Raw genomic sequence first — 15432 nt, 5'->3', positions numbered from 1 at the left:
TACAGCAGGCGGGAGGCTGGAGCGACACCGTGTGCTAGCTAGCTCCACTGTGCGATAGTTTGCTAGTTAGCTAGCTAGCACACCGTGTCGCCTCCGCCTGCTGTGTACTGGAGAAAACCATGCCCGACAGGCAGCGGCAAAGGACACTGTCTACTGGTGTTGCCCCCACCGCTAACTACTCAGGCACACAGTAGGTGGAAGGCGGGGGGCCATTGCTGTGTGCTAGCTAGATAGCTAGATAGCTAGCACACGGTGTGGCTCCCACCTGCTGTGTACTGGAGGCCTCCTTAGGACTAGCTGGCACACACTGTTCTCCGCTCGCACCTGCTGAACATCTGCCCTCACCGTTATTAACAGAACTGCAGGGAAACAGTGCCAGACAGGCTGGGGCGATGGACACTACCGGTGTGTAATTGATCATTCTGCAGGCAGCAATAACAGCATGGAGAAGGAAAAATACATATTTGCACGATGAAATGTAATGAATTCATTATTGAATGGTGTGATTGAGACTAGAGGTCGACCAATTAATCGAAATGGCCAATTTTAATTAGGGCCGATTTCAAGTTTTCATAGCAATCGGTAATCTGCATTGTTGGACACCGATCATGGCCGATTACATTGCACTCCACGGGGAGACTGCATGGCAGGCTGACTACCTGTTATGCGAGTGCAGCAAGGAGCCAAGGTAAGATGCTAGATAGCACTAAACATATCTTATAAACTATCTTAACATAATCACTAGTTAACTACACATGATTGATGATATTACTAGTTTATCTAGCTTGTCCTGCGTTGCATATAATCGATGTGGTGCCTGTTAATTTATCATTGAATCACAGCCTACTTCACCAAACGGGTAATTTAACAAGCGCGTTTGCAAAAAAAGCTTGGTCGTTGCACCAATGTGTACCTAACCATAAACATCGCCTTTCTTAAAATCAATACACAAGTATATATTTTTAAACCTGCATATTTAGTTAATATTGCCTGCTAACATGAATTTCTTTTAACTAGGTAAATTGTGTCACTTCTCTTGCAACAGAGTCAGGGTTTCTGCAGCAGTTTGGGCCGTCCGGCTCGTTGTGAACTGTGTGAAGACCATTTCATCCTAACAAAGACAGCCAACTTCGCCAAACGGGGGATGATTTAACAAAAGCGCATTTGCGAAAAAAGCACAATCGTTGCACGACTGTACCTAACCATAAACATCAATGCCTTTCTAAAAATCAAAACACAGAAGTATATTTTTTGAAACCTGCATATTTAGTTAAAAGATATTCATGTTAGCAGGCAATATTAAACTATGGAAATTGTGTCATTTCTCTTGTGTTCATTGCACGCAGAGTCAGGGTATATGCAACAGTTTGGGGCGCCTGGCTCGTTGCGAATTAATTTGCCAGAATTTTACGTAATTATGACATAACATTGAAGGTTGTGCAATGTAACAGGAATATTTAGACTTATGGATGCCACCCGTTAGATAAAATACGGAACGGTTCTGTATTTCACTGAAAGAATAAACGTTTTGTTTTCGAAATGATAGTTTCCGGATTTGACCATATTAATGACCTAAGGCTCGTATTTCTGTGTGTTATTATGTTATAAATAAGTCTATGATTTAATAGCGCAGTCTGACTGATCGGTGGTAGGCAGCAGCAGGCTCGTAAGCATCCGTTCAAACAGCACTTTCCTGCATTTGCCAGCAGCTCTTCGTTGTACTTCAAGCATTGCGCTGTTTATGACTTCAAGCCGATCAACTCACGAGATTAGGCTGGCAATACTAAAGTACCTATTAGAACATCCAATAGTCAAAGGTATATGAAATACAAATGGTATAGAGAAATAGTCCTATAATAACTACAACCTGAAACTTCTTACCTGGGAATGTTGAAGACTCATGTTAAAAGGACCCACCAGCTTTCATATGTTCTGAGCAAGAAACTTAAACGTTCGATTTTTTTACATGGCACATATTGCACTTTTGCTTTCTTCCCCAACACTTTATTTTATCCTTATTTAAACCAAATTGAATGTTTATTTATTTATTTGAGACTAAGTTGATTTTTATTGATGTGTTATATTAAGTTAAAATAAGTGTTCATTGTTCATTCAGTACTGTTGTAATTGTCATTATTACAAATATATATATATATACTGCTCAAAAAAATAAAGGGAACACTAAAATAACACATCCTAGATCTGAATGAATGAAATATTCTTATTAAATACTTTTTTCTTTACATAGTTGAATGTGCTGACAACAAAATCACACAAATTATCAATGGAAATCAAATTTATCAACCCATGGAGGTCTGGATTTGGAATCACACTCAAAATGAAAGTGGAAAACCACACTACAGGCTGATCCAACTTTGATGTAATGTCCTTAAAACAAGTCAAACTGAGGCTTAGTAGTGTCTGTGGCCTCCACGTGCCTGTATGACCTCCCTACAACGCCTGGGCATGCTCCTGATGAGGTGGCGGATGGTCTGAGGGATCTCCTCCCAGACCTGGACTAAAGCATCCGCCAACTCCTGGACAGTCTGTGGTGTAATGTGGCGTTGGTGGATGGAGTGAGACATGATGTCCCAGATGTGCTCAATTGGATTCAGGTCTGGAGAACGGGCAGGCCAGCCCATAGCTTCAATGCCTTCCTCTTGCAGGAACTGCTGACACACTCCAGCCACATGAGGTCTAGCATTGTCTTGCATTAGGAGGAACCCAGGGCCAACCGCACCAGCATATGATCTCACAAGGGGTCTGAGGATTTCATCTCGGTACCTAATGGCAGTCAGGCTACCTCTGGCGAGCACATGGAGGGCTGTGCGGCCCCCCAAAGAAATGCCACCACACACCATGACTGACCCACCGCCAAACCGGTCATGCTGGAGGATGTTGCAGGCAGCAGAACGTTCTCCACGGCGTCTCCAGATTCTGTCACGTCTGTCACATGTGCTCAGTGTGAACCTGCTTTCATCTGTGAAGAGCACAGGGCGCCTGTGGCGAATTTGCCAATCTTGGTGTTCTCTGGCAAATGCCAAACGTCCTGCACGGTGCTGGGCTATAAGCACAACCCCCACCTGTGGACGTCGGGCCCTCATACCACCCTCATGGAGTCTGTTTCTGACCGTTTGAGCAGACACATGCACATTTGTGCCTGCTGGAGGTCATTTTGCAGGGCTCTGGCAGTGCTCCTCCTGCTCCTCCTTGCACAAAGGTGGCGGTAGCAGTCCTGCTGCTGGGTTGTTGCCCTCCTACGGCCTCCTCCACGTCTCCTGATGTAGCGCCTCCATGCTCTGGACACTACGCTGACAGACACAGCAAATCTTCTTGCCACAGCATTGATGTACCATCCTGGATGAGCTGCACTACCTGAGCCACTTGTGTGGGTTGTAAGACTCCGTCTCATGCTACTACTAGAGTGAAAGCACCGCCAGCATTCAAAAGGGACCAAAACATCAGCCAAGAAGCATAGGAACTGAGAAGTGGTCTGTGGTCCCCACCTGCAGAACCAATCCTTTATTGGGGGTGTCTTGCTAAATGCCTATAATTTCCACCTGTTGTCTATTCCATTTGTACAACAGCATGTGAAATTTATTGTCAATCAGTGTTGCTTCCTAAGTGGACAGTTTGATTTCACAGAAGTGTGATTGACTTGGAGTTACATTGTGTTGTTTAAGTGTTCCCTTTATTCTTTTGAGCAGTGTATATATATATATATATATATATATATATGTGTAAATCGTCCGATTAATCGGTATCTGCTTTTTCTGGTCCTCCAATAATCTGTATCGGCGTTGAAATATTATAATCGGTTGACCTGTAAAAAAAAAACTTTATTTGGACCTCTAATGGAGACAGCTTTGTAGACCTTAAACCTACAGTCTGCTCAACAAACAAACTTGAGAACGAATCATTTGGGGTGCTGCAGTTTGCAAAATATATTTTTGCTTATCGCCCGCATGGCAGTCAAGCAATGCATTCCAACTAGATAGCTATTCTCTCTTACCAACAACTTCAAAAATGTGTAAATACTGCCCTCTAGTGTCAGTTGCCATCACAATTCAATAACGAGCAAAAGAGCAGAGACTGGTATCCAGGCTACTGGAAGTTGGGCGAGGCCTGTTTGCAGTCCAGTGCAAAACCCTATGACCAACTTTGGGAAAATAACACACGGCTGCTATGTATGAATAACATGTTACTCTTTTTCTACAGTTTCCAAGATGGCTTGGACTCGAGGTGGATCATTTCGTGGTTCTAGGGGTGCCAGCTTTGCCCAAATCCTCAAGAAAAATATTTGTGCCCCACCTGGATTGGCAGTGGCATATGTGTCTCCGGCTGTCTCAGAAATGAACAAAAACCTATTTGACCCGGCATGCAACACCAATTGTAAGCTTAAGTAAATGTTGTGAAAGGGATGGGTCCGGTTGGTTTGTTCTTACGGTGGATGGGTCCTGTTGGTGTGAACGGGATGGGTCCTGTTGGTTTCTGTGCTTACGGTGGATGGGTCCTGTTGGTGTGAAAGGGATGGGTCCTGTTGGTTTCTGTGCTTACGGTGGATGGGTCCTGTTGGTTTGTTCTTACGGTGGATGGGTCCTGTTGGTTTCTGTGCTTACGGTGGATGGGTCCTGTTGGTGTGAAAGGGATGGGTCCGGTTGGTTTGTTCTTACGGTGGATGGGTCCTGTTGGTGTGAAAGGGATGGGTCCTGTTGGTTTCTGTGCTTACGGGGGATGGGTCCTGTTGGTGTGAAAGGGATGGGTCCGGTTGGTTTGTTCTTACGGTGGATGGGTCCTGTTGGTGTGAAAGGGATGGGTCCGGTTGGTTTGTTCTTACGGGGGATGGGTCCTGTTGGTTTCTGTTCTTACGGTGGATGGGTCCTGTTGGTGTGAAAGGGATGGGTCCGGTTGGTTTGTTCTTACGGTGGATGGGTCCTGTTGGTGTGAAAGGGATGGGTCCTGTTGGTTTCTGTTCTTACGGGGGATGGGTCCTGTTGGTTTCTGTTCTTACGGGGGATGGGTCCTGTTGGTGTGAAAGGGATGGGTCCTGTTGGTTTCTGTTCTTACGGTGGATGGGTCCTGTTGGTGTGAAAGGGATGGGTCCTGTTGGTTTCTGTGCTTACGGTGGATGGGTCCGGTTGGTTTGTTCTTACGGTGGATGGGTCCTGTTGGTGTGATAGGGATGGGTCCGGTTGGTTTGTTCTTACGGTGGATGGGTCCTGTTGGTGTGAAAGGGATGGGTCCGGTTGGTTTGTTCTTACGGGGGATGGGTCCGGTTGGTTTGTTCTTACGGTGGATGGGTCCGGTTGGTTTGTTCTTACGGGGGATGGGTCCTGTTGGTGTGAAAGGGATGGGTCCTGTTGGTTTCTGTTCTTACGGTGGATGGGTCCTGTTGGTGTGAAAGGGATGGGTCCGGTTGGTTTGTTCTTACGGTGGATGGGTCCTGTTGGTGTGAAAGGGATGGGTCCTGTTGGTTTCTGTGCTTACGGTGGATGGGTCCTGTTGGTTTCTGTTCTTACGGGGGATGGGTCCTGTTGGTATGAAAGGGATGGGTCCTGTTGGTTTCTGTGCTTACGGGGGATGGGTCCTGTTGGTGTGAAAGGGATGGGTCCTGTTGGTTTCTGTGCTTACGGGGGATGGGTCCTGTTGGTGTGAAAGGGATGGGTCCGGTTGGTTTCTGTGCTTACGGTGGATGGGTCCTGTTGGTGTGAAAGGGATGGGTCCGGTTGGTTTCTGTGCTTACGGTGGATGGGTCCTGTTGGTGTGAAAGGGATGGGTCCTGTTGGTTTCTGTGCTTACGGGGGATGGGTCCTGTTGGTGTGAAAGGGATGGGTCCGGTTGGTTTCTGTGCTTACGGTGGATGGGTCCTGTTGGTTTCTGTTCTTACGGGGGATGGGTCCTGTTGGTGTGAAAGGGATGGGTCCTGTTGGTTTCTGTGCTTTGTGAAGGTGAAAATGGCCACCCATCCCACTTTGGCACTAGCACCAGAAACTGATGTTTGGTTGTCTTGTTGTTCTGCCACAGGTGGTGGCATCAGATCGAAAAGCATTCCCCAAGAGTTGATTGACCGATACAAGCGGGGTGAGACCCACGCAGTGTCAGCTCTTTACCAGCTCTCTCAGGTTCTACAGTTCCAGGTTGAGTTAAAGGAAACGGTAACCACAGGTACGTCTCAAACCATGTCCTCCATTGATCCTCCATCCATAGGCTCTTATTCATGGCAGTGTATATACATGTTCAGTAATATGATGTGATGACTGTCCAGGTAACATCCCAGGCTTCTACTTTGCCTTCTGTGTCGTGATTGACGGGGTGAAGTACAAGACTGGGATGGGGATCAATAAGAAGGAGGCCAGGGCCAGTGCAGCTCAGCTGGCCCTTGAGGACCTGCTGCCCACCTTGGATGGTGATTCTCTGCTTCCAGAGGCGTTGGGTGAATAGCTGTACCAACTAGTTTGATGAAATGTCTGTAATTGGAAATCGATTTTCAATTTAAATTCAATGTTTTAGGGAATGGTTTGTAAATGGACTGTCAATATAAGATAGTGTGTGGTTTCAGATGGCCCTCCTCCCTTGCCAGTGAAAGAGAGTCAGTCTACAGGCTCAGAGATCCATCCTAGAAGAACCGTTTATGGCAAGTCATTTATTTTTTAATTATTCAGTTATTTTATTTATGTTTTGTAGTTGTTGGAAAGCACATTGTTTGTCAAAGTTGCTTAAAACTATTAGATTTTGATCTGCAAACGATGACATGTTAGGGGTTGTTTCTGGACATTAAGCAGTGATGGTGTTTTTCCCCCCTACTGTACCGCAGAGCGTCAGAACCCCATCAACGAGCATGTTCCCCAGGCAGTGAGAGAGCTGCTGAGTAAGCTGATGGACAGCTACCCCGAGGTCTCTGCCTGCAGGAGCACAGTGGCAGCATTTATCACTCAGTCACGTAATTAAGGAGGCACTTGGGAGACACTCTTTTTCCATGTCTGGTTATTTATTGGCTACATTTAAATGTTATATGCAGTACTGTGCAAAAGTTTTAGGCAGGTGTGAAAAAATAGACATGTTAATAGATTATATTTAGCAATCAACTAAATGCAAAGTGAGTGAACAAGGAAAATCGAAATGAAATCCATATTTGGTGTGACCACCCTTTGCCTTCAAAACAGCATCAATTCTTCTAGGTACACTTGCACAAAGTCACAGATTTGTAGGCATATAGTCACGTGTATGATTAAACAATTATACCAAACAGGTGCTAATGATCATCAATTCAATATGTAGGTTGAAACACAATCAGTAACTGAAACACAAACAGTTGTGTAGGAGGAATACAACTGGGTGAGGAACAGCCAAACTCAGCTAACAAGGTGAGGTTGCTCAAGTCAGTTTGTCAAAAGTCATACATACCATGGCAAGACTGAGCACTGCAACAAGACATAAGGTCTTTATACGGCATCAGCAAGGTCTCTCCCAGGCAGAAATGTCAAGGCTGACTGGGGTTTCCAGATGTCCAAGCTCTTTTGAAGAAGCACAAAGAAACGGGCAACGTTGAGGACCATAGACGCAGTGGTCGGCCAAGGACACTTACTGCAGCAGATGAAAAACACATCATGCTTACTTCTCTTCACAGCCCGAAGATGTTCAGCAGTGGGACCCTGGTACACCCATCTACTGCGTGGAGAAGTCTGGTCAGAAGTGGCCTTCATGGAAGACTTGCGGCCAAAAAGCCATACCTCCGACGTGGAAACAAGGCCAAGCGACTCAACTATGCATGGAAACACACGAACTGGGGTGCAGAAGAATGGCAGCAGGTGCTCTGAACTGATGAGTCAACATTTGAAATATTTGGCTGTAGCAGAAGGCAGTTTGTTCACCGAAGGGCTGGAGAGCGATACACAAATGAGTGTCTGCGGGCAACAGTGAAGCATGGTGGAGGTTCATTGCAAGTTTGGGGCTGCATTTCTGCAAATGGAGTTAGGGATTTGGTCAGAATGAATGGCCTCAATGCTGAGAAGCACAGGCAGATACTTATGCATCATGCAATACCATCAGGGAGGCATCTGATTGGCCCCACATTTTTTTCTGCAGCATGACAACGACCTGGAAATGATGGTATGGCACCCACAGACCCCTGATCTCAACATCATTGAGTCTCTGGGATTACATGAAGAGAGAGAAGCACCCGAGGCTGCCTAAATCCACAGAAGAACCGTGGTTAGTTCACCAAGATGTTTGGGCCAACCTACCTGCCGAGTTACTTCAAAAACTTTGTGCAAGTGTATCTAGAATAATGGATGTGTTTTTGAAGGCAAAGGGTGGTCACACCAAATATTGATTTATGTAGATTTTTCTTATGTTCACTCACTTTCCATTTTGTTAATTGATAAATCTAAACTACTACCATGTCTATTTTTGAAAGCATTCTTACTTTACAGCCTTTTTTCACACCTACCTTAAACTTTTGCACAGTACTGTACACACACAGTGTATTTGGAAAGTATTCAGACCCCTTGACTTTTCTACATTTTGTTACGTTACTTATTCTAAAATTGATTAGTTCCCCCACCATCACACAATACCCCATAATGACAAAGCAAAAACAGGTTTTTAGAAATGTATACAACTTTTCAAAAAAAAAAAGTATTCAGACCCTTTACTCAGTACTTTGTTGAAGCACCTTTGGCAGCGATTACAGCCTAGAGTCTTCTTGGTTATGACGCTGCAAGCTTAGTACACTTGCATTTGGGGAGTTTCTCCCCTTCTTCTCTGCAGATCCTCTCACTCAAGCTCTGTCATGTTGGATGGGGAGCGTCGCTGCACAGTTCTTGTCAGGTCTCTCCAGAGATGTTCGATCGGGTTCAAGTCCAGCCTCTGGCTGGGCTACTCACGGACATTCAGAGACTTGTCCCAAAGCCACTCCTGCGTTGTCTTGCCTGTGTGCTTAGGGTTGTTGTCCTGTTGGAAGGTGAACCTTCGCCACAGTCTAAGGACCTCTCTCTGTACTTTGCTTCGTTCATCTTTCCCTCAATTCTGACTGGTCTCCTGGTCCCTGCCACTGTCAAACATCCCCACAGCATGATCCTGCCACCACAGTGCTTCACCGTAGGGATGATGCCAGGTTTCTTCCAGACATGACGCTTGGCATCAGACCAAAGAGTTCAATCTTGGTTTCATCAGACCAGAGAATCTTGTTTCTCATGGTCTGAAAGTCTTTTGGTGCCTTTTGGAAGACTCTAGCGGGCTGTCGTGCCTTTTACTGAGGAGTGCCTTTCGTCTGGCCACTCTACCATAAAGGCCTAATTGGTGGAGTGCTGCAGAGATGGTTGTCCTTCTGGAAGGTTTTCCCATCTCCACAGAGGAACTCTGGAGCTCTGTAAGAGTGACCATCGGGTTCTTGGTCACTTCCCTGACCAAGGCCCTTCTCCCCCGATTGCTCAGTTTGTCTGGACGGCCAGCTCTAGGAAGATTGTTGGTGGTTTAACCTCATAGTCCGCCCCATCCCGCATGCGGTATCGTTACTACAGCCTCAAGCTCATTACCATAACGCAACGTTAGCGATTTCTAAAAATCGCAAATGAAATGAAATAAATATGGCTGCTCTCAAGCTTATCATTTTCTTAACAATTCTGTCGTCTCAGATTTTCAAAATATGCTTTAGAACCAGAGAAAATCAATAATTTGTGTAAGAGTGGTGATAGCTAGCTTAGCATTTAGCGTTAGCATTTAGCACGCAACATATTCACAAAAACCAGCCAAGGAATCAAATAAAATAATTTACCTTTGAAGAACTTCAGTTGTTTCAATGAGGAGACTCTCAGTTTTTCCTGAAAGATTCTTGTGTAGGACACATCGTTCCCTTTTGTTACTATGCATTTGGCTACCGAAACTAACCGAAAATTCAGTCACCTACACGTCAAACTTTTTTCCGAATTAACTCCATAATATCGACTGAAACATGGAAAACGTTGTTTGAATCAATCCTGAAGGTGGTTTGTCATATATCTCTCCATTGAAAGCACCGTCCTTGAAGCCTGCTTTGTTGTCTGATTCGAATGGAAAAATACTGGGAGCTGACTTTTGCGCACCAAATGCCACGCAGACACCAAGCGGGACACTTGGCAATTGTAGTCTCTTATGGTCAATCTTCCAATGATATGCCTACAAATACGTCACAATGCTGCAGAGACCTTGGGGAAACAAGATAAAGTGTCCGTTGATTCCTGTCGCATTCACAGCCATATAAAGGCGATCATGGAAAACGTAGCCTCAAAAATCATGTTCATTTCCTGGTCGGTCATACATCTTGGTTTTGCCCGAAGCATTTGTTCTAAGGGACTCACAGTGAAAATATTTGCAGTTCTGGAAACGTAAGATTCTCTTCTTTCCAAAACTATCAATTCCAAGCATATTCGAGCATCTTTTCGTGACAAAATATTGCGCTTAAAACGGGCACGTCTTTTTATCCAAAAATGAAATACTGCCCCTAGAGTACTAACAGGTTAACACATCTTCCATTTAAGAGTGATGGAGGCCACTGTTATTGGGTACTTTCAATGCTGCAGACATTTTTTGGTACCCTTTTCCTCGACACAATCCTGTCTCGGCGCTCTACAGACAATTTCTTCGACCTCATGGCTTAGTTTTTGCTCTGACATGCACTGTCAACATTGGGATCTTATATAGACAGTTGTGTGTCTTTCCAAATCATGTCCAATCAAATGAATTTACCACAGGTGCCTCCAATAAAGTTGTATTAACATCTCAAGGATGATAAATGGAAACAGGATTCGACTGAGCACAATTTCGAATACTTATGTAAATAAGGGTCTAGATGCTTATGCACAATTTATTTTTTATTTTATTTTTTATTTCATGGATTTTTTTCCCCAATTTTAGCCGAAAATAAAATACCCAAATCTTCCTGCCTGAAGCAAGGATATGCATATTCTTGGTACCATTTGAAAGGAAACACTTTGAAGTTTGTGGAAATGTGAAAGGAATGTAGGAGAATATAACAAAATAGATCTGGTAAAAGATAATACAAAGTAAAAGCCAACGTTTTTTTTGTACCATCCTTGAAATGCAAGAGAAAGGCTATAATGTATTATTCCAGCCCAGGCACAATTTTGATTTTGGGCCACTAGGTGGCAGCAGTGTACATTTACATTTACATTACATTTAAGTCATTTAGCAGACGCTCTTATCCAGAGCGACTTACAAATTGGTCCGTTCACCTTATGACATCCAGTGGAACAGCCACTTTACAATAGTGCATCTAAATATTTTAAGGGGGGGGGGGGGGGGGTGAGAAGGATTACTTTATCCTACTCCTTAAAGAGGTGGGGTTTCAGGTGTCTCCGGAAGGTGGTGATTGACTCCGCTGGCCTGGCGTCATGAGGGAGTTTGTTCCACCATTGGGGGGCCAGAGCAGCGAACAGTTTTGACTGGGCTGAGCGGGAACTGTACTTCCTCAGTGGTAGGGAGGCGAGCAGGCCAGAGGTGGATGAACGCAGTGCCCTTGTTTGGGTGTAGGGCCTGATCAGAGCCTGGAGGTACTGAGGTGCCGTTCCCCTCACAGCTCCGTAGGCAAGCACCATGGTCTTGTAGCGGATGCGAGCTTCAACTGGAAGCCAGTGGAGGGAGCGGAGGAGCGGGGTGACGTGAGAGAACTTGGGAAGGTTGAACACCAGACGGGCTGCGGCGTTCTGGATGAGTTGTAGGGGTTTAATGGCACAGGCAGGGAGCCCAGCCAACAGCGAGTTGCAGTAATCCAGACGGGAGATGACAAGTGCCTGGATTAGGACCTGCACCGCTTCCTGTGTGAGGCAGGGTCGTACTCTGCGGATGTTGTAGAGCATGAACCTACAGGAACGGGCCACCGCCTTGATGTTAGTTGAGAACGACAGGGTGTTGTCCAGGATCACGCCAAGGTTCTTAGCGCTCTGGGAGTATATGCAAAGTTGTAGACTGATCTAATGAACCATTGCATTTCTGTGAGATTTTCTATCAAGACTGCCTAAATGTGCCTAATTTGTTTAGTAATAACTTTTCATGTTCAAAACTTTGCAGTCTCCTCAAATAATAGCATGGCGTTTTTTCACTGTAATATCTACTGTAGTAGATAGTATAGTTAGATGAAGAATTGAAGTTTTCTGCCAACATCAGACATGTCTATGTCCTGGGAAATGTTCTTGTTACTTACAACCTCATGCTAATCGCATTAGCCTACGTTAGCTCAACCGTCCCGCAGGGGACCCACCGACCCTGAAGAAGTTTTAAGAAAAAACATTTTTTTTTTGCTTTTTTATTATAGGATATTGTGTGTGTAGATTTCTGAGGATTTTTATTTTATTTAATCCAATTTTGAACAAGGCTCTAACGTAACAAAATGTGGGAGAAGTCAAGGGGTCCGAATACTTTCTGAAGGCACGTTTGAATTATATTAGATACATTTTAAGTTGCTATTATGAATGTTACCGGTAAATGTGTTCTCTGTGCGTGGCTCATGAACATCCATCTAGCCAGTGGATGTGAAGTGGTGGCCATTGGAACAGGGAATTACAACACTAAGGAGAGCGCTACACCAAATGGACGGGTTCTTCACGACTCCCATGCAGTTGTAACAGCAAGGAGATCACTGATGCGGTACATTTATCTCAATCAGTGTATTCATGAATGTGAAAAAACATCCCTTCAAAACACCCTTTTTTCTTTCTATCCACGGAAGCAAAGATGGTTGTGAGAAAGTTTAAATTGTTCTTATGTGGTTCCTGTTGTATTTCCTGGAACTTTTTCATGCTCTGAGAACACTGCTTAGATCATGTAATTTACAACATCGTAAGTCAGTCAAGGGCAATTACAAATGAACCTGACAAAGCTGGTTATATGTTTTCCAACCCCTCTCACTACAACCCAGCGATATTCAATAACAGTTCATTCATTCATTCACTGCCTCCTACAATGTTCTCCCTATAAACTTTAGAGCACCAAGATTCCATACAAACATTCCCTTATTTCACATTACTTTCAGGGTACCAAATATGCATTAGTTTGTAGTAGTTACCTGTATAATCATGTTTTATTTGCAGTTATCTGTACAGGCACCTGTTGCTGTTCTTTAGTAAGAATCGCAGCCTTGAGGAGAAGTCCATGTTCCAGCAGGACAAGAACACCAAGCTGCTCAGTCTGAAGAGCAACATCACGCTCCACCTGTACATGAACCAGATGCCCAAAGGAGCCGCCCAGATCCCATCCAATCTGTTAGTGACTGGCAACTCTAAAACTCCTTATGCCCCACCAGTACTCAGCTAATAGGCTGGAAAATATCGACTTGGCTGTCTGTCCCTTCAGCCTTGATCTTTTTCTCCCCTCAGGCGCCTGAACCCCCTCTCCATCTCAGCCTGGGAGGTGAACAACCAGATCAGCCTGCACGTGACGGTGGAGGGCAAGGTGTTCTCAGTCTTCTCCCCCACCTTCGACCAGGCCGCCTCCAGGGTGGTTAGCATGTCGGCCAGTGACAAGATCACCCAGTGGCAGGTGCTGGGTTTCCAGGGAGCCCTGCTCAGTCACTTCATTGAGCCCATCTACGTCAGCAGCATCCTCGTAGGCAAGTCCCTCAATCATAGGTTACACCTCAATAGTCTGAAAAGCAATGTTTGTCAACTCCAGTCGTATGTAGCCCAGTGGACACCACGTTTGTGTTCTATCTCTGCACTAACACACCTGATTTAACGCATCAACTGATCAGGTCATCGAGCACGTAAGTTGTATCAGGTGATGTAGTGCTGGATTGGAACAAAAATGCTCATTCTCTCCTAGTCTTTCCTTCTGGGCTGATTCCAAAGAATAGATTTCTTTCAAATGGTGTAGAATGAAGGCGAGTGCTTCTGCCATCGTCCTCATCCTCAAATGCAGGCGACGTGAGCTGCTGTGACGTGCGGGGCATGGAGATTGCGGTGAACCAGCGTGTGGACGGCATCACCCCCCGCCTACCCATGTACTACTGCGTGTACCGGCCCCACATCAGCCTGGTGCCCACGGCGTGCCCTGAGGGTGGCGCAAACACCAACGCCCAGTGGAGCCATGGCATCAACTGGAGCCAGGGGGACGTCTCCCTGGAGGTGGTGGACGGCCTGGAGGGCAAGACGGTGGAGGCGTAAGAATATTTCATAGTCAGACTTTCCCCAAATGTTCTGAAATAAAATGCACTTCATGACATGAATTAGGCCCCATTCTGGCTTGAAAACCCAGGGAATCTACAGGTGATCTGTTAGCTGATTCTTCACGACGGCCATGTTGATTTGTGTGTCAGGTCTCCATTTAAGAGCGGCCCTGCCCTGGCCAGTCGCCTGTGTAAAGCAGCCATGCTGAGTCGCTTCAACCTGGTGGCCCAGGAGGCTTCAAGACGGGACCTGCTAGCTACAGTCTCCTACAGAGAGGCCAAGGTAATAAAAACGCTCCTCTCGTCTCCCCCCACCACGGTTGGGCTCCATTCAATTTGAATTCATGCCCTGCCCACTAGCTCCACTAGGAAACCATGAGTGGGTGTGGGACAGGATCAATTACAAACCCTCTCAGATGTTACCTTTCACAAACGTGTGATGTCTCCTGTCCCATTGTTTAGCATTAATAACCCATGTCCCATTAATGGGTTTTCTAGATGATGGCCAAGCCCTACCAGGAGGCCAAGAGTGTGCTGAGGTCCTACTTAGCGCAGCAAGGCTACGGCTCCTGGGTGGCCAAGCCTCCAGTGAGCGATCACTTCAGCATCTGAGAGGACCCCAGCGTGACTCTTCACTAAAAAATACATTTGTGAAACTTCTCCACCTACACTTGAACAGAAAACGACATCAAAAAGCATACCTCAGCAGGACAAATGGGAGCATAAAATAATAGGTTGACATGATGCCCTTAAACTGCAAGTTAATCTTCCATAGCCTGTAAAGTTAAGATTATTATGAAAAATGGTTAATGAGGTTTTTATTTGTTTAATGTGTTTGTTTTTTTATAGATGTGTCACAATTTGTTAGAAGGCACAAAAAACACGTTTCTGAAAAAGTTTTTCTCATAGATTTTTAATGTTCTATTTAGTTCTGTGGTCACATTGTGCATTATGCTTTGAGATAAGAAATTGAATATAAATAAACCTCTCAAATGATGTTTGGCAATAATATCAGTAGATTTAATTGATTGTGTGCTTTTTGACAAAGAACTATGCCATTCAAAGTTGAAGGTAAGACTTTCTCTGTAATACAGCCAAGATATTGTATGAACTAGTCCAGTCAACTCTTGTGGCTGACGGGAATTCATGCAATGATCTTCATTATGCATGCAACCAGAGCAATTCAAAACATGATTGAATTTAGGCTAAGGGTCTGCAATGCATTTAAATCAATCATCCAACGTGCTCTCATCAGGAGTTTGCATGCACCTTGA

The 15432-nt window shown here is 45.0% G+C and overlaps 1 protein-coding gene across 5 annotated transcripts in view; it reads left to right on the top strand.

The window, feature by feature from the left end:
* Positions 1 to 15182, top strand: part of adad1 (adenosine deaminase domain containing 1 (testis-specific)) — an 83158-nt gene extending 67976 nt beyond the window's left edge. For 3 of the 5 annotated variants that reach the window (XM_065019747.1, XM_065019746.1, XM_029662205.2), the window contains 11 exons: positions 4219 to 4392; positions 6025 to 6165; positions 6266 to 6433; positions 6560 to 6634; positions 6815 to 6940; positions 12519 to 12642; positions 13086 to 13256; positions 13371 to 13603; positions 13912 to 14152; positions 14309 to 14441; positions 14657 to 15182. In XM_065019747.1, coding sequence (XP_064875819.1) covers positions 4227 to 4392; positions 6025 to 6165; positions 6266 to 6433; positions 6560 to 6634; positions 6815 to 6940; positions 12519 to 12642; positions 13086 to 13256; positions 13371 to 13603; positions 13912 to 14152; positions 14309 to 14441; positions 14657 to 14770 — 1692 coding nt within the window. In that variant the 5' untranslated portion in view covers positions 4219 to 4226 and the 3' untranslated portion in view covers positions 14771 to 15182. The remainder of the gene's footprint in view (positions 1 to 4218; positions 4393 to 6024; positions 6166 to 6265; positions 6434 to 6559; positions 6635 to 6814; positions 6941 to 12518; positions 12643 to 13085; positions 13257 to 13370; positions 13604 to 13911; positions 14153 to 14308; positions 14442 to 14656) is intronic. The other 2 variants (XM_065019749.1, XM_065019748.1) reach the window with 2 other exon arrangements.
* The last annotated feature ends 250 nt before the right edge of the window (positions 15183 to 15432 follow it).

This window comes from Oncorhynchus nerka, linkage group LG6 (genome assembly GCF_034236695.1).
Source record: "Oncorhynchus nerka isolate Pitt River linkage group LG6, Oner_Uvic_2.0, whole genome shotgun sequence".
NCBI classification, from domain to species: domain Eukaryota; kingdom Metazoa; phylum Chordata; class Actinopteri; order Salmoniformes; family Salmonidae; genus Oncorhynchus; species Oncorhynchus nerka.
This window is presented reverse-complemented; position numbering and strand designations above follow the sequence as displayed.